Raw genomic sequence first — 25,479 nt, 5'->3', positions numbered from 1 at the left:
CAATCAGCTTCTAGGTTTTATTGTCAAAGCTTAATTGAAAAAGTTTACATTAGAAGCTGATTGGCTACCATACACAGCTGCACCAGATTCTGAGTGCTCCAGTTTTAGTAAATTCCCCCCAATAGGCCTTAACTGGACAATTCAAAAACTTTTCCAGATGTACATATGAGGCACAATCCTAAATCCTAAAGAACTGATTTTGTTTGCTCTTACTATATATGATTGTCCCCATAGTTCTTTAATACTAGTTGATTTGAGCATTGTCTTTCTCTCCTCAACTGACATAACAGTTGAGGAGAGATCACACGGCTATTCTGTAGCTTTTAAGATCTTGTAGTTCATTGGCAGTTTATAGCAGATGGACATTAGGACATCAGAGGGGCTGCAGATCATTGGCAATAGTATGCTTATTCCAATATATTAACAAAAACAGCAATTTATAAGTTTAAATTGGATGCACTGGCCAACATAGAACTAATGTTCATTTTTTTAACTGGAGTGTGACTGGTAGATGTACCTAGTTTTAAAATAAGTTCCCAACTAATGTTTTAGACCAGGATGATACATTAGGTGCGGTAATTTTGGTTGCAGTGGCTTCATTGGCTAGTACTTTGGGAACTGCAAATGTAAATGAGTGGGCACTATCAAACATTATTTTAATAACTTTAACCCTTTACCTAAAGATAATCCCAAATAAGCTTTAGCCTAACCCATAAAATGTAACTAACCTATATTTTAACCCAAACAAACCCCAAACGTAAGCATAAAGTAAACCTGTATTTGCTATGGATTTATCAAACTAATGCTCAAACTTTGCACCAGGAACCCTAAGGTACCTGCCACTGTTTATAGTGTATTCCTTCATTGTCCTAATCTGCCAAAGAAGCCTGCAAAAAAAGCCTGTTACTTCTTGGTATGCAGCACACGGGATAAACCCCCTGCCCTACCAGAGATCAGTGCTAGGTGCTGTGTGGCCCAGCTTTAACTTCTTTGTGCTTCTATAAAAATATTGATGGACAGAAAGTTGGGATTGGCAATAGATTTGTGGGTCCTAGAGCAGGTGGTGAGGAGGAATGTGAAGTACCTGTTGCAAAGCTTAAGGGTTAGTTTACTAAACCTATAGTGAGTGCAGTTTACTTAAACCTTACTTCTAATCTTAACCTAACTCCTAAGCCTATCATGATATAAAGAATTCTATTACTTTAATATCATGCTGATAATACAACTGAAATCCATGATTGCCAACATTCAAAAACTCTGCACCCAAAAATACAATCTAACCTAAGAGGAAAAACTCTTACACTGGGTCTGAATTTAAGTAAAGTGGGGTACACACTATGAGAAAATCGAAAGAAGCATTTCGTATGAGGAACAATCGTTCAATTTTCATATAGTGTGTACACAACTTTTGACATCTGATTCAGACTTTCCAATGAAAATTTCCGAAGGGACAAACTTCAAAATTTTTCTTATATGTGAACAGAACTGACAATTTTGGTTTAATGAGTACTGTTTCATGCAAGAAAAATCAGATATGAAAGACTGCGCATTAACAGAAACAATAAACAACAACAAAAAAAGCCTTTGCCGTTTCTGAATTTTTGTACAATTAGTACCATCCTCAGTTTCAACCTGCTGTGAAACATTTAGGAAAACCACATAATCGTTTGTCTGAATTTCTTATAATGTGTACTGGCTTAAGAGAAGAAATATATATGATAGACAGAGCAGTTATTTAGATCTTTTTCATTTTCTTCCCTGCACCAGTACTGTAGGCTCTTCTTTATTTTCCTCAACACCCAAGGCCACAAAAAGGATAAAAATAGCATAGCCATCCATCCCACCGCTTGTCACCAAGTGCTTGTAGTCAGATTTACAACTCTGATTTTGTATTTGAGTTCCCCGTTAAAGTTTTCAGATGAGGATTTAGAGAGGTTAACATAAGACACAGACATAAGTATAGGTTAATCCTTGGGAATGAACACACATAAACTGCAAATGACATTAAACAACAGCTGCTCCCTTTTACACAAGAAGCGCAACACAACCAACAAGTGTGAGGGTGCCATGACTCTGAAACTTGTAGGATCGGGTTTTGTGTGATATCTGGAATCACAGTGCTGGCTATTTCTATTTTCGATATGACTTATCAAGAAATCTGCTTTGTCTCTGACAACTATCTGCCCACCTTTGAAATTGTTGTCAGTAACAGCTAGCAGCTGAAAGTTTTTTGGTTGGAAGCTATTTTTTAATCCATTTGAAAAGCTGCAATGTTTATATTTCTATAGCTGACCATAAACTCGGTCAATATATCTGTTCTGGGCACTAGGAGTCTGATCCTGATAGTTTTCTACGTGAGGTGCATGAGAATCAAACCTTACCCACAAGTCATCCCCTTCATCTTCTGCCCGGGAGCTCAAATGGATCTAAAGGCCAACATGAAACCAAAATAATACAGCAAACGTTTTGCTCGCTGGGTCTTTTATCAAGCTCAGTATAGGACTGGAATGGTCTGAAATGCGTAGCAACTGTTTCTATGTGCTGGTTTTGAATATAGATTGTTTTATCCTATGCAAAGATTTGATAAATTGAACCTTCATTGGATCAAATTGGTTTCTAGTATGAGGCTACCAGTGGAACAAACTGTTGGTACCCAGTGTTTCGCTAACTACTAAACTACACCATACACTAAACACCCCTTTACTCTGAAATGTCCCCAGCATTAACCCTTAACAAGAAATGTAATCCCTTAAATGGACCCTTAACAAAAATTCCTTCAAAACCACTAAACACATAACCATTAACCTGTACCTTTACACTTAAATGCCCCAACCCTAATCAAACTATTTAAAGTGGCATCAAACCCAAAAACACATATTTATTATATTGCAGCTTACCAATTCTTGGATATGTTGGCTACATTAGGTTTTCTTTTTTTTGGCTTTTTTACTTTATTTTCTCCTGGTGATCCAGCCAGTAAGTCTGTTTTTTTCAACTTCTTCTAACAGAGTAAGCTGTCCAACAAAAGTGGCAGTTAGAGGGTTGAGACAAACCATTTAACACCAACAGGGGTGCTTACAATGGTCATTGTTTATTCATTTTATGTAAAACTTTTATTCCAAAGGAAAAAAAAACATTGCTGCCACTACTTAAAAACATTAGCAGTCTGGGAGCAGCAGAGAGCTATTTACAAGAGCACAAGGATCAGGAACCTGAGCAACCCTGCCTCCCAGATGAATACTATTGCCATGGTTGGAAAGAAGACAGTTGTAGAAATCAAGAGCTTGCTGCAGACTAAATTGGAAAAGCAATTTTTAATAGCATTGAAAGACAAAATGGTTTGGGTAGCAATTATAGACACTGTATCCATTTCTAAGATGGCCTTCTTTTAAATATACAACCATGCTACTTTTATCAAATATTTAGAAAAGCAGTTTGTGTTGTAGATTACATGGCCCTTAAATCTCGTCTGAATGTGCAGAGATATCGCTAACTACCGAGGATGGCACGCAAGGGGAACCGGGCTTTATCCGTTCCCTTGTGTTGTGAAAATCGGTTAAAGGCAGACAAAGCAATTAGGCAGAAGCGCATGATTGAATATTACAGCTTTCAGCAAGTAAATGAAGATAAGTTCTGTTAATTATGTGGCTTCTTTCCTGTGCTAATGTGATAATAAACTACTGGGCCTGTCACATTTCTAGGGAAGCAGTGACCCCTCACTCTGCAGGAACAGTGCACATGATGCAAATATACTGAATGTAGAGCATAAGTTGAACAGGCAGAACCACTCCATGACAGAGGGGAAAAGGCAGGCCAAAAGCTCAACCTATGCAAGATCGCCTATCACATCAAGTTTTTTCTACTTATTTTCTACTGCAGGATCATTCATGATTTCATGGTCATATGATGAAGTGTAGCTTCACCCTACCTAACAACTATGTCCCTATTAGTAGCTGTTGCTTCCTTCTAAAATATTTGGAAATAGTGTTTTATCTATTTGTGGCATAAGTACCTTTTTTATGTAAAATTCCCACCACTTCTGGGTTCACGTCGTACGTCATCTCTGGTTTCCCGTTGACTCCTGGGATATTGGTGTCTTTAATTCCAGGAGTCACCAGGCATCTTCTGCTGCCCTGCACAGTGTTGTTGCCATGCATGACCAAGAGAACGGCTGGTGGCTTCAGATGCCAGTAGCTGACATGTCTGTTTCCAGCCATTTGAGAGTATCAGTTTGGTTAGGGATTAAAATAGTGGACATACCATTAGTATTAATAACAATGCCCAATGTAGGAAGAGAGATGATTAAGAAGAACAAACGTGTTTATTTACAATTCTTCTGGAAGACTGTAGCTCCTCTTTAAATGGAAAATGCAGTGAAGCGTGTACAGGTTTTGTTCAGAACATCTTTTAATATTTCACTATTGGTTAGACACCAGGAAGTTTGAGCGCTTACACTAGCCATATGCATACAGTATAGATGTATGGCTAGCCTCCAATAGATTCCTCCATCCACAACTGGATTCACACAAGTGGATGGAGAAATCTCCCCTGTCAGTTACTGCACCATCACAACTAGCAGAATACCTGAGTAGTGACTGCACCTGTCACTGCATTTCACATTTTTACACCCAGTTCCTTCAACTTTTCAACTGAACTTCAAGGCCAACCATGATTTGAATTTTGGCTGATTGAGCAAGAATTTGAGCCATCTGTGAAAAGCTCTTCTAACTTTCAAAGTCTGCACTAACTAGATCTCTGCATCTGTGTTCCCAGCTTCGCCCATGTATCTTAACTATTGCAAATTTCAAAATAATTAAAGTGTAACTAAAGGCAAAATGTTTTTTCTTCATTTCTATTTTTTTTTGCCATCTGTGTCCCATAGGGGAGATTTCTCATCACTTCCTGTCCCATAGCCAAGATTTTCTTTCACTTTCAATAACAGTAAGCAGGACAAATAGAAAGAGTGAAGCTCACTAATGGGGGCATGGGCAGCAATAAAAACATGGCAAGTGTTCTAATCGCTCTCCACTCTATGTAAAATGAAAAAAAAACGTTTTTCCTTTAGCTGCACTTTGGTGTTTAGAGAATACAGCATGAAGATAGTTCCTTGCTTGGTTTGGTGTTTCAGAGCATTTGCTTCATTGCTGTTGTAAGATCAGCTATTTGCTATAATGTTGGGACATCATATGTTGATAGTTGCAATAATGACATTACTGCTCCCATGTTTGCCACTGACTGTTAAAAAGAATGTGAAGGCTAGTTATACTACATACTAAGGTCATCATCTAGCAATTTTAATAAATTGAAACCACTTTTTGTAGGGTTAAAGAAGGAATTACATCACCGATCAGGTTAGATCTGTACTCCCTCCTCCATTCAACAGTTTCCTTTTCTTAGATTTACAGCCCTGTGCAATGCTGCAAAGACTCATTGGCTTGCACTACTGTGGCCCCCTCTTCCAATGTGAATGCTGATTTAAAGGAGATCACATGAGGCTACTACATGAGGCAGATTGTAGCATTATTGAAAAATACTAGTTACCCATAAAGTATTATAAATGATTATGTAATGGGATTGAATATGCTGTATAAGGCCCTATAAGGCCTAAGAACTGGCCCTTCAATTTTAAATGACATCTTTTTCTCAGGCAGAGGTGCATACTAGATTACAAAAAATGATTGCTTCAATAACCCGTAGAGCTGTTTATAGAAAAGAGTAATTCTGCCGATGAGAGAAAGGTTTGTCAATGTGGAGCTGGTCAGAGAGGGAGAAGAAGGACAGTTTAAGGCTTCCTGCCAACAGGCTTCACCTCACTCTGGGATAAATTGAGTATCTGGTGTCTGGATTTTGCGCATTTGGTTGTGAATGAGAGAGCGCTGACAGCCATGCTATCCGGCTGGGGAGGGTGACACCTCTCTTCTCACTGGTTTTCTATGCCCGAGGCGAGTGCCAGGCCTTCTCGGCTCTCTCATTCTTGGCAGGGTGCTTGATACTTGTCGTGTCACAACCCTGCGATTGTCACCAGGCTTGTAATGATACACTCTTGCACTAAACACACGCTGCTAACTGCCACTGCGAGACAGCTACAATACGTTTTGCTAGCAGGCTGACCGATATGTACTAATAAATATTCCCAATGGAAAACTGTCATGAGGCAAATGAATAAAAGCATTGAAAGAATTCCTTTTTTCCCCTCTATGTTATTGGCAGTGTATAAAGGCACCACCAATAATGAAAAAATTATATAAAACCAAAGTATTCTAAACTGCTATTGCTAGTTTAATATATATACTGTATGTTTTTGGGTAGGTAACCAGATTATTATTATTTATTTATTTATTACAGGTACTTATATAGCGCCGTCAATTTATGCAGTGCTTTACATGTATATTGTACATTCACATCAGTCCCTAACCCTCAAGGGGCGTACAATCTAAGGTCCCTAACTTACATTCATACATACACATCCTAGGGCCAATTTATACAGGAGCCAATTAACCTACTAGCATGTCTTTGGAGTGTGGGAGGAAACCTGAGTAACTGGAGGAAACCCATTCAGGCACAGGGAGAACATGCAAACTCCAGGCAGGTGGTTTCGTGGGTGGAATTAGAACCAATGACCCTAATACTACCAGGCGGAAGTGCTAACCATTTAGCCACTGTGCTGCAATGTGCATAAAAGTAGGCCTGACTGCTGGCCCTTTATCTCAGTTGTAGTTTGCAGGAATTTATGGGCCATTACTACAAAGAGAGAGTTGGGTACACACACTAGCAGTATTTAAATCACGTTTGCACTTTTTTTTAAGCTAATAGATAACTAGTTTACATTTTTTTTTAAATCCTGGATTTCAGCTTTAAATAAAACTTTTTTTAATTTAATGCACCTATGCCACACATAAGATTTATTGTTGGAATGTTAACTGGTTGACCTTAACCGTTAACTGTAGTTAACCGTAATATAACATATTCCTATACTGTAAAAATATATAAGCTATTCATTGATGCACACGCTATCCAGAATGCCATACATTCAACTTGAATTTATGTGATACAATGAATGCATTGTGTGACCTAATTGTTTTCTCTTTTACATTTGCAGATTCTTCCTGAAGTTCTTCCTTAAGTGTAACCAAAACTGCCTGAAGAATGCTGGGAACCCTCGGGACATGCGAAGATTCCAGGTGAGTCAGAAAATACCAGAATTTGAGTGGAACCCACACACTTCACAGCTGATCACAGTTTAGGCTCTGCAGGGGTGGAGCTTTGAAAAAGGGTACAGTATATGCCCATGGTGTGGGAAAGTGGGGATTTTTTTTAAATGACAGAAAAGAAATCTACTAATTTTCAGAAGGAATTAGGAAGAAATATTGCATAAAGCATACCTTTCTAAAATAACGCCCCCCCCCCCCCCCCCACACACACACACACACCTCTGCTGTACACTTGGCACCCCCCAGTACTTCCACTGTATTTACTGTCACTGCTCAGATATCTGTGGTTCACTTCTGCATTCATTTGAGAGGTCTACACACAAGATAAACTTCTAGACTATTATTAGGGTTAATTAGTAGAACCTTACCAATGGATTTTTTCCTGCAGGCAGCTGTTGTCAGTTATAGATATACAATATTCTGCTATGTACTTTGCAGTATACATACGAAATGTCATAACCTTGTATGCGAGTGACTGGTAAGAATTACACTGGAACATTGTTGTGGATTTATTCCTGCATTCCCCAGTCATGGAGCACTGACAAGATACTCCCTCATATCTTCCTGCACTGTTCCAGAAAATACAACATATGTTGCCTAAGCTGCAGTTCTAGGCAGGGCTGGTGTTTACGCCTTGGTTATTGACAAGAAGTCCGATGCCTGCCAATATATAATTATGTAAACTAGCCAGAATTTTCATTGATTGCATAACTTTCCACTCTTTAGTGCCTGAAAGAAATGTGTTCATCATTTGGATGCCATTTAAACCCAACTTCTGTGTCATGCAATGCAAAACCCATACCGCCACAAGTGCCGTGTGCAGCGCCGTAGCCATAGCAACCAAACAGAAATCATTTCTGGTTCCTCTGAACTGCTTAAAAGGAGAAAATAGTTAAATATAGCAAGGTTTAAAGAAGACATTTGTCTATCAAGTTCAATCCCCATTCAACCAAGAAAAAAAACATATGCAAGCACACCATGAATCTTTGGACAACTTAATTGATTTCGATATATTTGTTTTGCAAGGAAAAGCCCCTCCCTGACTCCTACAGGCAGTTGGATAAGTCCCTGGAAAAATAGTCTGCTATATATTGTTTATACCAAGAATCAGCTGAATGCCTACAAAAGAAGACCTTTCCAAGGAGTCCTCGCTTCACAATCTTGCAAAAGAATATTCAGCATCTGACACTTTCAGGAGTGTTGGATGTCTATGTGCAGGGGCGGACTGACCATTTGGAAACTTGGGCACTGCCCGAGCGCCTGGGGTCAGTAGGGGGCCCCATGAGATGCCCCTGGTACCTTTTTCATAGGCTTTTTTGAGTTTGGGCAAGGACACAGGGGCCCCATGATCCCCTATTGCCCATGAGTTGTCAGTCCACCCTTGTCTATGTGTTCCACTTCACACTGTGGTTCTATCTGCTGGCTCCCTTGTCACTACCAGACACAGTAGTAATGTAGAGGCTGGCAGGAGGAACCAGGCAGAGAAGTAAGGACTCGTAACCTGCTTCCGGGTAAAGTATTCAGGTGTTCTTTTATCATGCAGCAGTAAATGACCACTGCTCAGTTCTCTGGCATTCTCAGGAGAGAGTTCTCCTCTGAATGCCTTTTTATGAAGCGGTGTAGATCGCTACTCCGAATGAAGAGAGAAGTGATCTACAAACTTTGTACGCTGGAAAACAGCTGCTGTTACTATAATCGCGCAAGATTACAGTCAGAGATCAGTCAAACACCGTTTACTAAGCGGCGGTAAATTACCGCTGCTTCGTTTGCAGTTCCCCCGATTCTCCACCTCTGGGCTGCAGAATCTGGAGGGAGAACACAGATCGCCAGTGAAGGGCTGACATCGCTCCTTCATATACTGGCCATCTGTGTGCAGAGAACATGTTCTCCGCTGATCACCTCTGTTTCCTAAACCACTAATGATTGGAGATCAGCAACGATCCTATGGATCGCCACTGATCTCTGTTTCATAAAAGGACACCTAAGAGTCTTCTTTTGTAGGCTGCTTTTTTTTCAAGTGTTTCAGGTGGTAATGTGAAAGTTTATGTAAAGGCAATTTTTTTTTTCTTAGTTTTGGATAGCGTAAGGAAAGTAAATTGATGGCACTAGAATTTTAGGGTTTTGGTAGATGATTTAAAGGTAGAAGTTTATTTTATTTATGTTGTGCTGTGTCCCTGTGGGGCATCCGGGTGACATGTGGGCTGCTTCCGTTCACCATGGAACTACCACAATAACCCCAGGATATAAAGACAGAATTTGAATCTGAAATCAGAGTACCACACTAACATGTTATAGTTCACAGTAAGGTTTTATTCTAAACTTTAACAGGGTACAAGAGCCAATGTGTTTCAGGCGCACACATCAGCCCCTTTATCAAGACTTATGGAATTGGGAGATCTATCTGTGTGAACGTTGATAGTGATTTATACCCTGAATGTGGTTTTATGTCAAAACAGAACATTCAGCAGCTGGTTTGAGCAACTTTGTGTTATTTTTTGCTGTTTATGTACTGATGGGAGAGATTTCTCTTCACATCTTAAAGAAGCATCAGGAAGTAAGAGGAAATATCCCTATAATGAGAGAAATTCTCATCTTACAAGGTTGTCATCAGAACATGTCCCCAATAGAAGATTTCCCATCACCTCTTGCTCTGATGACAAATCTAAAAGTTTGGATTTCTTCACACTTTCTCAGCTGGTGACAACAATCAAAGGGTAAAATAGAAGAGAGGACTTCCCCCAGACCCACACTACAATAAAAACTTGGCTGAGGATCTAACCTTTCCCTTCTCCATTTAGAAATCTGCTTTTATCTACAGTGTAATGTTAGGTTGCTCTAAGGAAAGCAGCCAACCATTTTCTGAAGCTATTTGCTTTATTTGTTGGTTATTGCTCACTGTAGATCCCCACACTGCCTTATTAAATAAGCCTGATGTTAAAAACAAAAGTAAGGTATATAGGAATCATGTTTAAGTTATGTCTACAATACAATAAAAATGCTAACAATGTTAATAATTCAGGTTTAGGCGAGAGACATGCAAACCATTCCTTCTCAATGGCCAACTGTACATCCAGAGCCGCCGCATGATAGCACAGGCTAAAAATAGAGCCATTTATCCAGCTTGCATCAAGCTGTTTCAAGCTTTTATGTTGTCGTCTTTACAAGATATGGAAACCATTGCTTTTCTGGAATAGAGTAACTACAAACCAAATGGCTCACCTTACTATACAGTATAATGAATGTAGACTGTATATTTTCTCTCTCTTTGCTATGTTCAGGACTAAAAAAAATACAAGTGTATTTTTTAAAAATTTTTAGTCAGATAACTATTATGCATATAAATATGTATAATTTACCATTTCCAGACAGAAAGTCACACTCTAGGCTTCTTTTTACAAGTATACCATGGCTACCCCAAAGCATTTTTCTAAAAAAAAAAAACCTGTGGTGTACACAACCGATTAGCTGAAACTGCAATTACACACTCAGATAGATACGATCAGGACAATGCAATGGCTTAGTGTTTAGCATTCCTGCCTTGCAACACTACGGTCATTGGTTTGAACCCCAACCGTGACTCTAACTGCATAGACTTTGCATGGTCTGGGTTCCTTCAACACTCTAAAGACATGCTGGCAGGTCAGCTAACCCTTGTATGTGAAGTAGAGACCTTATTATTATTTATTTCAGGTACTTATATAGCGCCGTCAATTTATGCAATGCTTTACATATATATTGTACATTCACATCAGTCCCTAACCCTCAAGGGGTGTAAAATCTAAGGTCCCTAACTTACATTCATACATACACATACTAGGGCCAATTTATACAGGAGCCAATTCACCTACCAGCATGTCTTTGGAGTGTGGGAGGAAACTGGAGGAAACCCACACAGGCACAGGGAGAGCATGCAAACTCCATGCAGGTGGTACCATGGTTGGGATTCGAACCGACAACCGTCGTACTGCCAGCCAAAAGTGATAACCATTTAGCCACTGTGCCTTGGATAGTAAGCTTCTTGAGGGCAGGGACTGTTGTGAATGTACAATACAAAAAGTGCTGCATAAAATTTTATGTTTACCATCTTCACATCTTGAAGAAACATCAGGAAGTAAGAGGAAATATCCCTATAATGAGAGAAATTCTCATCTTACAAGGTTGTCATCAGAACATGTCCCCAGTGGAAGATTTCCCATCACCTCTTGCTCTCATGACAAATCTAAAAGTTTGTATTTCTTCACACTTTCTCTCTTGGTGACAACAGTCATGGAATGGAGGACGCACACTGCAATAAAAACTTGGCTAAGGATCAAACCTTTCCCTTCTCCATCTAGAAATCTGCTTTTATATACAGTTTAATGTCAAGTTGCTCTAAGGAAACCATTTTCTGAAGCTGTTTGCTTTATTTGTTGGTTATTTAGCCTTAGATAGTAAGCTCCTTGAGGGCAGGGACTGATGTGAATGCACAATACAAAAAGTGCTGCATAAAATTATATGTATTACCACTGCTCAAGGTAAAGAGACTCCCAATCTCCAAGCACAACACCTTCTGTAGGTGCTAGCTCAGCTCGTGTGCTGCATAGATGAGAACAAAGGAAGTCCGATCGGCTTCACTCCCAACAATCCACTTTATTGAACCAAGATAAAACCAATACAAACAGTGGAAATACAGTGGGGGACTGGTAGGTAAACACATTTCACAGTAAAGACAGCACTTATTCATTACCATAAAATTGTTGGTTCTATGTAAATTCCTTTAATAATAAGTCAAAGGAGTCAAAGGCTCTGCAGATAACCACCTTGGGGCACATCAACACTATGTCCTATGGCAGCATTCAAACTGACTGATTAGTTGAGGCCAAAAGTCTATAGATACGCCAATCCTGGATGCTCCTGTCTGAGTCCAGGGTCAGTCAGAGGCACTGGTCCCATGTAACCATTCAGATAATTGGTTACATGCATATAGCGGCTGTTTTGTGCAGAGTACAAATGTAAATTGCTGCTGGTCACACACACCATGTGCAGGCTGCATTTAGTAGAATGTAACCTTATACTCACTTTCTTCCCCACCACACAGAATCATATAGGGGGAGATTTACTAAAGTTGAAACACTAAAAATCTGGTGCAGCTGTGCATGGTAGCCAATCAGCTTTTAACTTCAGCTTGTTCAATTAAGCTTTGGCAGTAAAACCTGGAAGCTGATTGGTTTCTATGCAGAATTGCACCAGATTTTGCACTCCTAAGTTTTAGTAAATACCCCTTATAGAATGTAAGTTAAAAAACAGTAAGTCATTGAGAGAAAAGCTGCTGCAGTGCTAGCTCTCTTTAGAAAACACATGGGTTTATCCTGTATTAAAAATGTATTTGTAAAAGAAATAATTTGTTTAAAAAACAAAGACGCAGTTAAACAAAGTTAAAGTAAAAGTAGTAAGGTAAAATTGACTCCAAACCATTACAGTGTCCCCTAAAGTCCAGCTTTACCCTTAGGGTAGGGGTACACAGGAACTGGATTTGGACTATAATGCCTGTCGGGTTTCACACCAAAATGGATGAAAAATGGTTGGTCTGTATGACAACTACAATCCCAAAGTAGCTTCAGATTTTATTAGCTGTAGCTAACTTAATGGACGACACTCTTTGTAGAAGCTTCCTTGCATATTGAGTCACTTAAGATAATTCATTTAGTGCAGTTAATGAAACAGTGAACTACAACAAAAAAAAGAGGATATTTTATTTGAGAAGCAATTGAAGCAGGTGCGCCTAGACTTAATTTGCATGACATCATCTGAAGTTCATTTAATATCCATTTTACATCTTCATGACATGTAAAGTGCTCGCAATTTGGCCAAGTTTCAAAAAGCATACAATTTTACATATTGAAGAGTTTAAAAGAGTGTAAAATAGAGGCATGGAAGGTACAAGTACATGTTTTGTTATTTGGAGGAATTCTAACAGTGCTACACCCTAATAAGGGAAGTCAACATATCAGGCCAGAAAATAGATCAAATTAACGTAGAACTATAGGTAATGTTTTTGTGATAGAGCAAGAGAGAGTTATAACCCTTGTCAGTGTTCCATTGTATGTGTCCCATAGCCAAACAGGAAGTGAGAGGAAATCCCTGCAAATTAAGGGAATTCCTTGGAGACCCCCAGGTCACCAGAACTAGTGTCCCCATTGGAAAATGTCCCCTCTTACATTTCTGTGGACAACCCAAAATATGAGATTTTTACTTTCGCGTTAGGGCATAATGATAAATAAGACAAGTAGAGAGGGTGAATCTCTGTAACGGGGACACAGACAGCAATAAAAACCAACAAGCATGCTAGTCCCTCTGCACTCAATCCAAAACTTTAAAAATAAGTTTTGCCTTTAGTTATACTTTAACTCTGAATAATACCTGAACACAGATAGCTCCAGTCTTCTAGAGCAGGGGTCTCCACACTTTACAAACAAGGGGCCAGTTTACTGTCCTTCAGACTTTAGGGGGGCTGGACTGTGGCCATCAAAAGTAGAAAATGTTCTGGCATCAGTTGCAGCAAACAATGCCCCATCTTTGCTACCAGTGAGAGGAATTGTGCCCCCCCCCCATTGGTGACATTGGTAGGAAATGTGCCCCACTATTGGTGACATTGGTAGGAATTGTGCCCCACCATTGGTGACATTGGTAGGAAATGTTCCCCACCATTGGTGACATTGGTAGGAATTGTGCCCCACCATTGGTCTCATTGGGCCTCATTGTTGGTGTCATTAGGAGGAACTGTGCCCCATTGTTGTTGTCATTGACAGGAATTGTGCCTCATCACTGGTGTCATTGGAAGGAATTGTGCCTTGTCATTGTTGTGATTGGTCCCCATTGTTGATGTCTTTGGGAGAAACTATGCCCCATTGTTGGTGTCATTGGGTAGGAATATTGCCCCATCATCGGTGTCATTAGTCCCCATTGTTGGTGTCAGTGGGAGGAACTGTACCCCATCGTTGATGTCATTGGGAGGAATTGAGCCCCTTCATTGGTGTCAGTGAATGAAATAGTGTCCCAAGGACCGGATAAAGGCAAGCAAAGGGCCACATCCAGCCCCAGGGCCGCAGTTTGATGAGCACTGTTCTAGAGCAAAAAGTAAATGAGTACTTTATTCTCTGAGAGTAGTTGGAAGCATGCATTCACCTAAAGCCCTGCTGAAATTTTAATTGAAATTAGCTAAATACATTCTAGATGCATCACAACAAAAGGCGTTCAAAGTCTTACTAATCATTTTCTTCTGAAAGCAGCCACAGCCTGAGTAGAACAGCCTGTCCTCTGCCAGCATTCTGAACCTTTGCTCTCTGTCTGGAAGCAGTGGTTCCTCTGCAGGGATCCTACAGACATCTTGCTGAGTCAGAGTTAGAGCTCTCTGTGTAGAAGCAGTGGTCTCTCTGCATGGGTGCAATGGACCCCTGCTGAGTCAGAACTAGAGCTCATCAATCAGCAAGGGACATCATGAGCTCTAGGCCTGACTTGATAGGGGTGTGTCAGACCTCTACTTTCACACAAAGAGCAAAAGTCCTTCACTTTAGCATGCTGGTAGGGAACAGGCTTTTCTACTATCTACAAACTGTCAGACTTTGCACACTTTTTGTTTTGATGCACTTGTTTTATCTGATTTGATCTTCAAGTGGCCATTAATTAAAAAAACATATACCTTATACTAGGCCCACTTTGGGAGTTGCATTGTTAATTGTTCATTATCCAGCTGCACATCCTCATCAGTAGTGAGGTGGGAGAATGAGTTCTGTAGGAGAGCCATTCTTATTAGTCTAGGGTTGTCGCAACGAAAGGTTGTCTTTCTGTTTCATGCCCTGATTAATGTTGTTCTATATTAGAAGCATTCTCTGGCTTTTAATCTAGATTACTATCATGCCATTGGTATACCTGTATAATTACAAGTAAATGGCCATTTGTTATTAGATCCGTGTCACCCGGTTGGCATGCCAGGGGAGTGTTCTTGGCAGCCAAAGATCTGTGTAGGTAAGTGGCAGCAACATGCAAACAGGGCTGCTGATCTCTGGACCTGTAACGACATTCTGTCAGGAGTGCCATCTTCACAGCGCCGCCGTCTCACCACGTGTAAACAGAGATTGCTTAATTACGCAGGTCATGTCAATTACAGTGACCTTTGCATTTTCCTGGAATTAATCACATTCTCCTGGGCTCAGGAAATACTCGTAGCATCACTAGCAGCGCCATTAAGTCAGCAGTCCCAGATAATTCCGTAATAAATGATTTAGAAGGTTAGAACAAATACAAGCAGTCTCAGAAATGGCTTGCTGCTTTCTTTTGTATTACGGCGAGAGAACGAGCCCAGCGTCCCTCTGATCTTCAGACTAATGACCTGTTTATTACAAGGAGGTATCATACAGCAGTTATATACACACAATGTATTTGGCTTTATTGTTTGACAAAGCAATATTCGAGAGGACTGGTGGCATCCAAGAGGCATGTGAAGGCATTTGCTGCCAAACACCATGGACATGGGAAATGGACCTAAAAACTGTTATTAATTCTTATATTTATTGCCTCTAGACCCACCTGTCTCAGTGTCTCTGCTCTCCCTTGCTATCCTTACTAAGCACCTACCTCCAGCAGTGTTCACCATCAGCCCATCTCTCTGTTCTCTTACACTGTCCTTACTCATCACCTGTCTCTGCTCTCTTACACTGTCCTTACTCATCCCCTGTCTCTGCTCTCTTACACTGTCCTTACTCATCCCCTGTCTCTGCTCTCTTACACTGTCCTTACTCATCACCTGTCTCTGCTCTCTTACACTGTCCTTACTCATCCCCTGTCTCTGTTCTCTTACACTGTCCTTACTCATCCCCTGTCTCTGTTCTCCTACACTGTCCTTACTCATCACCTGTCTCTGTTCTCTTACACTGTCGTTACTCATCACCTGTCTCTGTTCTCTTACACTGTCCTTACTCATCACCTGTCTCTGCTCTCTTACACTGTCCTTACTCATCACCTTTCTCTGTTCTCTTACACTGTCCTTACTCCTCACCCATCTCTGCTCTCTTACACTGTCCTTACTCATCCCCTGTCTCTGCTCTCTTACACCGTCCTTACTCATCCCCTGTCTCTGTTCTCTTACACTGTCCTTACTCCTCACCTGTCTCTGTTCTCTTACACTGTCCTTACTCATCCCCTGTCTCTGTTCTCTTACACTGTCCTTACTCATCATCTTTCTCTGTTCTCTTACACTGTCCTTACTCAGCGCCTTTCTCTGTTCTCTTACACTGTCCTTACTCATCCCCTGTCTCTGTTCTCTTACACTGTTCTTACTCATCACCTGTCTCTGCTCTCTTACACTGTCCTTACTCATCACCTGTCTCTGTTCTCTTACACTGTCCTTACGCATCACCTATCTCTGTTCTCTTACACTGTCCTTACTCCTCACCTGTCTCTGCTCTCTTACACTAACCTTACTTCTCACCTGTATCTGTTCTCTTACACTGTCCTTACTCATCACCTGTCTCTGTTCTCTTACACTGTCCTTACCCATCCCCTGTCTCTGGTCTCTTACACTGTCCTTACTCCTCACCTGTCTCTGTTCTCTTACACTGTCCTTACTCATCTCCTGTCTCTGCTCTCTTATACTGTCCTTAGTCATCACCTATCTCTGTTCTCTTACACTGGCCTTACTCATCACCTGTCTCTGTTCTCTTACACTGTCCTTACTCATCCCCTGTCTCTGTTCTCTTACACTGTCCTTACTCATCACCTGTCTCTGTTCTCTTACACTGTCCTTACTCATCCCCTGTCTCTGTTCTCTTACACTGTCCTTACTCATCCCCTGTCTCTGTTCTCTTACACTGTCCTTACTCATCCCCTGTCTCTGTTCTCTTACACTGTCCTTACTCATCCCCTCATCCCCTGTCTCTGTTCTCTTACACCGAACTTACTCATCACCTGTCTCTGCTCTCTTACATTGTCCTTACTCATCACCTATCTCTGTTCTCTTACACTGTCCTTACTCATCACCCGTCTCTGCTCTCTTATACTGTCCTTACGCATCACCTATCTCTGTTCTCTTACACTGTCCTTACTCATCTCCTGTCTCTGCTCTCTTATACTGTCCTTAGTCATCACCTATCTCTGTTCTCTTACACTGTCCTTACTCATCACCTGTCTCTGTTCTCTTACACTGTCCTTACTCATCACCTGTCTCTGTTCTCTTACTCTGTCCTTACTCATCCCCTGTCTCTGTTCTCTTACACTGTCCTTACTCATCCCCTGTCTCTGTTCTCTTACACTGTCCTTACTCATCCCCTGTCTCTGTTATCTTACACTGTCCTTACTCATCCCCTCATCCCCTGTCTCTGTTCTCTTACACCGAACTTACTCATCACCTGTCTCTGCTCTCTTACATTGTCCTTACTCATCACCTATCTCTGCTCTCTTACACTGTCCTTACTCATCACCCGTCTCTGCTCTCTTACATTGTCCTTACTCATCACCTATCTCTGTTCTCTTACACTGTCTTTACTCATCACCCGTCTCTGTTCTCTTACACACTGTCCTTACTCATCACTCGTCTCTGATCTCTTACACTGTCCTTACTCATCACCTGTCTCTGCTCTCTTACATTGTCCTTACTCATCACCTATCTCTGTTCTCTTACACTGTCCTTACTCATCACCCGTCTCTGCTCTCTTACACTGTCCTTACTCATCACCCGTCTCTGCTCTCTTACACTGTCCTTACTCATCACCCGTCTCTGCTCTCTTACATTGTCCTTACTCATCACCTATCTCTGTTCTCTTACACTGTCTTTACTCATCACCCGTCTCTGTTCTCTTACACTGTCCTTACTCATCACCCGTCTCTGCTCTCTTACACTGTCCTTATCCATCCCCTTTCTCTGCTCTCTTACACTGTCCTTACCCATCCCCTTTCTCTGCTCTCCTACACTGTCCTTATCCATCCCCTTTCTCTGCTCTCTTACACTGTCCTTACCCATCCCCTTTCTCTGCTCTCTTACACTGTCCTTACCCATCCCCTTTCTCTGCTCTCTTACACTGTCCACCTATGTCTTTGCTCTCTTACATTACTTACAGTGTATCTCCTCTCCTATAATGCCACAAAGTACTTACTGGTTACAATTTCTGTATCTTGTGAACATTCTGTGTTGGATTCCTCTGCAGACATGCAGCTTTATCACAAAACAACAGGCTGGCATCGAGAGCAAATAATTATAAATACTGACACAGCAACATGCGTTCTGTCTGTAAATATAACCATCTGTTTCACCCCGCCATGCTGCTCGCTGGTTTTATGCAATTCTGCCATAGTGGTGTGGTGGAGTGCTTCAGAATGTTCATGTGCTAGTTTATTAAAGAACCAGAATAATAAGATAACATAGTTTTTACCCAAATCTGAATTCCAGCATATAAGAGAGCTGTTTTTACCAATCCAGACTCAAGATTTGCTCTGCCGCACAGCGCAAGACAGACATGAAAAAAAATTACAGGGTTTTAACCTTTCCCTACTCTATACAAATTTAAAAAGTGTTGGCTTGAAATATACCCCACTGTTGTCTACAGTAATTTGATATACTGGCCTGAGTCCAAAGGAAGTTTTTCACCTGCTGGAGCAAATTGGATCATGCTTTGGTTGGTTTTTTTTGCCTTCTTCTGGATCAACTGTGGCTATAGGATTATAACTTTTTTTTTATGGTTGAACTAGATGGACTTTAGTCTTATTTCACCCAAACTAACTATGTAACTATATATATTCTATATATATTTCTCTCTATATATATATTATATATATATGTAACAACTGGAATCTGATTGCTATAGGCAACATTTTTTTCTCCATGCCAGTTTTTACAAAGGGGTCACCTTGGAGTACCAGCACTGCAACTGTACTTTATTGGTTTCTACCAGGGTTTTTTTTTAAATAGGGCCCCCTTGCATCCAGGGGTACCCATCAGGAAGACTGGAATGTAGTGGATGCACCAGTCTCTGTATTATGGTACACAGACCTGCGCATCCCACTGTCAGCCAGCTGGGGTATTTTCAAGGACAGTTGGTGTGGGCTGGATAATGGCCTGTGGGCCCGTGGTATGGGGTTGCACAATTTTTCTTAACCTTTTTACCTTAAAGGAACTCTTGAAATAATGTTGTGGTCTCAAGGAACCCCTGCTAAAATTATTATACTATAAAATAGCATAATCAGTAAGCTGTTTATATATTATATGGCATACCTAGAATATTTGACACCCAGAGCAGATTATTTTACATCACTTCCTTGCTCTGTATGACAAAAATAAAAATGAAACAAATCATGATGGCCAGAAAAGAAACACACACTGTGAAATTTTGACCTGTCCCCTTACACTAGTCATCAATTAGAAAAGCGTCCCCTTGTGTTGGTGGTCAGCAGAGAAGTGCCCCCTCAAATTGGTGTTCAGTAGGAGAGGTGCTCTCTTAAATTGGTGGTTACTGGAGAAATGCTCCATACAGCGCTGAGCGAACTATTAGCACTTTATAAATACTGTATAATAATAATACATTGGTGGTCAATGGAAAAGTTATGCTTTACACTGGTGGTCAGTGGACAAATGCCCCTTTAGATTTGAGGTTAATGGGAAGTTCTGTTTTGATGGTCATTAGAGAAGTGGCCTCTTAACTTGGTGATCAGAGAAGAAATGATCCTTTACATTGGTGGTCAGTGGAGAAGTGCCCCTTGCATTGTTGTTCAGTGGAGAGAAGCCCCTTTGGATTAGTGGTCAGTTAAGTGTCCTCCTATATTGGTGGTCAGTAGAAATGTGGCCTTTTACATTGGTGGTCAATGAAAAAGTGATTCCTTACAATAGTGATCAATGGAGAGGTGACCATTTATATTGGTGATCAGTGTAGAGGTGCCCCCTTAGATTGGTAGTCAGTGGTGAAGTGCCCTCCTATATTGGTGGTCAGTGGAGAAGTGCTCCTTCTCAAACGATTGACTTTTTTAGACCAGGCCACACATTGAAATTCGTCCGTTCTCTGCTTAGTGGGATGAATTTCGATCAGTGTATTGCCAGCTTTACATTAGTGGTCATTGTAAGTGGGAGATCAATTATAAATCAAGGAATAGTAACCTCTGGAGGAACCATAGGGTTCCATAAAAACCCTGGATGTGAAATCCTGCAATATAGTATATATTTTTACACTGCAACTGAAGCTAAAACAAATGGTAATCAGTAATACCAATTGTTACCTAAAACTTTTATGGAAACCAGATAGCAATGCTTGGATGTGCATTATAAGAGGGATGAAATCTGTGCAGCGAGCAGTGATTCTGGATGAATGATGAGGTAAGGGATTGTGACTGACAGATGTTGGAGTGAGGTCATGAACTTCATCTCAAAGTATGCTGGGATTGTGATAAGAGCTCCATGTACTGTACTGGTGACTAAACCATAAATGATGTCATCGGCTCTTACTCACTGTGTGCTGTGGTATGTTCTCCAGTGGGCTGTATGGAAACTGACATTCATCTGTACTTCAAATGGACACTAAAATCTGTTACAGTCAATGATAATTACCAGAAATTTTAAAGTGCACCTGCCATTCTTCAGCAAATTATGTGCTGCAATTAAGTGCAATCGTAATGCTAGGGAACTGTGTATTTATGAAGGGTGACATACAGCCCTGCTTTCCCTGCCATTAAAGCCTGAACTCCAGGCAAACAGCTAAATATGCAGATGAAATACCTACAGCTATTTTATATGCCGAAATATTTGTATTTCTGTCCATTAAGTCCTTAGAATCACATAGCTCTGCCACTCAACACAGTCCTGGCTGACAGGGGAGTTGATCTCTGCTGCAGTTCAGAAACCTTTACAGGTCTTTCCCCAGCTTGTGACTGGGTAGTGAAAGGAGAAGCAGCACACCAATGAGCTCATCCCTCTATCACTCTTCTCTCTCCACCTGTCAACATGCTCCTTGCACTGCAGTACAACCAATTGTCCTTGTGCTGCTTTTCCCTCTTCCGTTCTGAGCTCTGTTATACAGGGGCTGCAAAAGGTTGATACCAAGTCAAATTCAAGTACTTGAATTTTAAGTGCAAATATTGCTTGAATTTTAGGTGCCCTGGGTTGTGAAAAGTAAGCTTTTAATCAATATGTCAATGAACAATTTACACAATTTTGACAAAACTGAGTTTTGTAGAACATTTGTTTAGCTTATTACATGAAACTATGGGTGATAATATAACTTTAGATTACAAAATCTTCAGTTTTACTCAGATCAGTTGATGCAAAAATGAATACACCCCACAACTCTATCTAGTATTTTGTATGACCTCCATGATTTGTAAGGACAGCACCATTTCTTCTAGGCATGGAATGAACAAGTTGGCGACATATTACAACATCAATCTTTCTCCATTCTTCAAGGACGACCTCTTTTAGAGCCTGGATGCTGGATGGAGAGTGATGCTCAACTGGTCTACTCAGAATTCCCCATAGGTGTTCAATTGGGTTCAGATCAGAAAACATGCTTGGCCACTGAATCACTTTCCCCCTTTTCTTCTTCAGAAATGCAACAGAGGGCTTAGATGTGTGTTTTGGATCTTTGCATGTTGGAAAAGTGCACGACTGCCAAGGGCACAGAGTGATGGTAGCATCTTCTCTTTCAATATAGAGCAGCACATCTGTGAATTCCTGATATCATCAATGAAATGCAGCTCCCCAACACCAGCAGCACTCATGCAGCCCCACAGAAGTACACTGCCACCACCATGTTTCACTGTAGGCACCATGCATTTTTCTTTGTACTCCTCACCTTTGCGGCGCCATACAGTTTTGAAGCCATCCGTTCCAAAAACATTTAACATGGTCTCATCATTCCAGAGTACAGAGTCCCAGTAGTCTTCTTTTTCAGCATGGGCCTTGGCAAATTCTAGGAGGGCTTTTCTTTCAAGGGCTTTAGGAGAGGCTTCCTTCATGGACGACATCCATTCATGCCATTCCTATGCAGTGTACGCTGTATTGTGTCATGGGAAACCATCACCCCAGTTTGGCTTTCTACTTCTTTAGCTAACTGCAGTGAACTTGCATGGTGATTTTCTTCAACCCTTCTCATCAGAAGACGATCCTGTCGAGGTGTTAACTTGGATGGCCTGGACATCTCTGTGAGATGGTTGCAGATGATTGCAGTTCCATCTTTGTTAATTTTTTTATCACTTTTTCTCCAGTATTCTGACTGATAAGTAAAGCTTTGCTGATTTTCTTGTAGCTTTCACCTTTCTTGTGTAAAGAAATTATTTTGTCTCTCAGGCCCTGTGACATTTCTCTTCAGTGTGATGCCATTGCTGACAGAATGAAATGGGAGGGTTTTTCTTTGCTAAGCAACACCCTTTTATAATCAACTGTCCGCTGGACACCTGTTTATTGAATAATTAGACTCACCTGTAGTTGAATTCTTGTTAATTAGGATTTTGTTGTCTAAAATTTGCTCCTACAACTTTCATTGGGGTGTATTCATTTTTGCAACATGGTCTTGAATTAATTTGTTAGGAAAAATACTTTTTTGTGTGTGCAAATTAACAAGTTTTGTTTGCAATCAATGGCCCGTATTTGTAGGATTTTTTGTAGTATAGTGTCCCATAGAAAATGTTAATTCTGAAAGGAAAGTAAAGGTTTTCTGACAAACCTGTTAGGGTGTACTCACTTATGCTGAGCACTGTGTATATTTATATATATATATATATATATATATAAAATAAATACCTTGTTTATTTTTTTATCACATGTCCTCTGTTCTCAGCTGCATAATGGTCTTAGAGAGGTAGGGGTGAAGAAACAGCAGTACTATTTCCAGTGAATGGCTGTGTGGGGAAAGGGGGGGGGGGGGCGCACAAGTCTGACCATTAAAGGACAGGCAGAGTGTTCTCCCAGCACAGTTATAAAACTGACAACGCTGGAATGGATGTGCTCTCATGCTTAGTGTGGTCAGTTTCACATAGGAGAGCAGTGGTACTTGTAGGATCACCAGGTATTTCACATAAAGGAAGAAATACAAAGAGAACAGGATACTTTTTAACTCAAGTACATGATACAACAGACACATATCAGGAATATGAAATGTTGGGGTAACATATTCTTTAACACAACGCATATTACATAGCAATTGCTAACATGCATGAGTTAACGCACCACAAAGGTGTACAGCTGACAAAAACCCCATTTTGTTTCAATGTTGTTTTGCAATAAAAAGGAATGATACTACTTGTATAATCATAATTTTAAAAAAAAGATCTTATAAATGCACATATTTTTCTAGACTACATATTTTTCTTTATATTTTCTTAAAATAAATAGATCAAATAGAAAATCATATTGCATTAAAAATAAACAATAAATATTTTGGACAGTAAACCTTTTATTAGTGGGGTCCAGGATAAGAAACAGTTAAAACACAAAATGTCAGCGTAGTTCACAGAGTGGCAAAAGGTGAGAAAACAGGCCTCACATGCAGACGCAGGGTCAGAATGATGACCTCACAAGCGTGTCACTTCTTCACGTGGCACTCGAGGCAAAGAACAGCTACAATGATAGATTTACAAAGAGACCTGGGAAGAATGCCAGAACAAGACAAAGTTTTTTTTTTTTTTTCTAATCCACTGTTGGCAGCTAAAACATGAGGTAACGGATCCATTAGTCCTAGTCTATTGGTCTCTCTCCCTCTCTCATATCTCAAGTGAGGTGATTCTAATTAAATGAATCTGCATGTCAATCTATCGGTGATCAATCAAACGAAGCCCGCGTGCCCTCCCTCGTCGGCAGCTGGGAGCTGGCGGCTGACAGGAGCTGATAATGGAGGAAAAAGTGCACTGTCTAGCAAAGTTAATTAGTCAACATAATAGGTGGATTATAGAGGGGACTGAGCAAAAGGCAAGGCTGCGTGTGTTAGTACAAAAGTGCCAGACAAGGTTGCAATTAACAGACAATAATTATATTTGGGTGTAAAATGAATAAACACATCTCTGAGGGCCTTCACAGAGATTGCAAAGAGAGAAGAGGGAGGCAAGTGCGCAGGCCTCAAGCCTTCAAAGGATTTTATGTCACAAGGCCAAATAGAACATTTACCCAGGCTTGCCATTCATACACCGACTTTACCAATATTTGACAACAAATCATCTACCTGATTATAAAGTACATGCAAGTCTACTTTAAAAAAAAACATTAATCCTACCTGCCCTTCTTCCCCATTCTACTATATTGCCTTTTACTTACCTCAGTGGGCCAGATGGTTCAAGAGCTGTGGCCTACTCCGATCTTCTTCTGAACCAGTGGGGCAACATGGCACAGCAGATAAAAAGCTTTTCTGCCTAGGCCCAATATGGAAAAGCCGTCAACATGGAAGCCTGCAGGCTGATGGCTTTCTAGTAGGACTGGTAAAAAAAGATTTGAATGCTTACTGCATGGTCCCATTAGTACTGGGCATGCAATGTAAACACAGGTAAATAGATTTCAGTTTTGAAACTGAGATACCTTTATAATGGACGGGTAGAGGGAGTTTTCAACCACTGGTGTCCTCCAGAAACTGAGGCTATGATCAAATGGGTTACTAGAAGGGAAACTACGGTATTTAGTTCTGAAACTCTCCAAGTGATTCCAAATGCTGAGAGTATACAGATAGTAGACATGGTTTTCCACTGCATTCCTGGCTATTGATTTTCTTAGGTCTTTGGTGGCCTTCCTCGATAAGAACCTTTGCTGAACACAGCTTTGATAAAATGTTTGCCAAAACAACTACTTTATCCAGTTTCTGTCTGACCATAGAATTATGGGTGTACCCTGTCTTTAACAACTTTAGATTTATATAAAGTAAATCATTGTGTTTTTGCTTCTATAAATGGAGAATTGGTGAAAGCAAGAGTGAAGACCTCTGGGTATCCTCAGGGCATTTCCTCAGCTTCATCATGCTCAATAATTGTCTTATGTGTATATAGATTAGGCCTTATTGTCAGCCCAGACTTCACCAACCAAAGCACATTTTTTTATCTTTATAAAGTATTTAGAAGGACCATTGTCGCCAAGGTAATTTACAGACAGGCTATAAGAACGTTTGGCATTTTTATCTCGCTTATTTTCAGTGTAATCTATTTCATTGTTGAGTTATTCTTTATTAGGTGTCAACTCCTAAAACAATTTTGCTTCATTAACTATTTAAAATAAACCAGGATAAGTCTCATATTATGTCAAAGAATGAAATAGATGACAGGAAGCAATGTGTTTCCCACA

The 25,479-nt window shown here is 40.4% G+C and overlaps 1 protein-coding gene across 4 annotated transcripts in view; it reads left to right on the top strand.

Annotated features, from left to right (window-relative positions):
- Positions 1-25,479, top strand: part of EBF1 (EBF transcription factor 1) — a 530,057-nt gene that overhangs the window by 360,251 nt on the left and 144,327 nt on the right. For all 4 annotated transcript variants that reach the window (XM_089682858.1, XM_089682856.1, XM_089682857.1 and 1 more), the window contains exon 7: positions 7,100-7,181. In XM_089682858.1, the coding sequence (XP_089538984.1) occupies positions 7,100-7,181 (82 nt within the window). The remainder of the gene's footprint in view (positions 1-7,099; positions 7,182-25,479) is intronic.

Source organism: Staurois parvus, unplaced genomic scaffold (assembly GCF_062004578.1).
Source record: "Staurois parvus isolate SC_StPar_1 unplaced genomic scaffold, SC_StPar_1.0 ptg000298l, whole genome shotgun sequence".
Classification (NCBI taxonomy): domain Eukaryota; kingdom Metazoa; phylum Chordata; class Amphibia; order Anura; family Ranidae; genus Staurois; species Staurois parvus.
The sequence above is the reverse complement of the archived record's forward strand: the minus strand, read 5'-3'. Positions and strand labels throughout refer to the sequence as shown.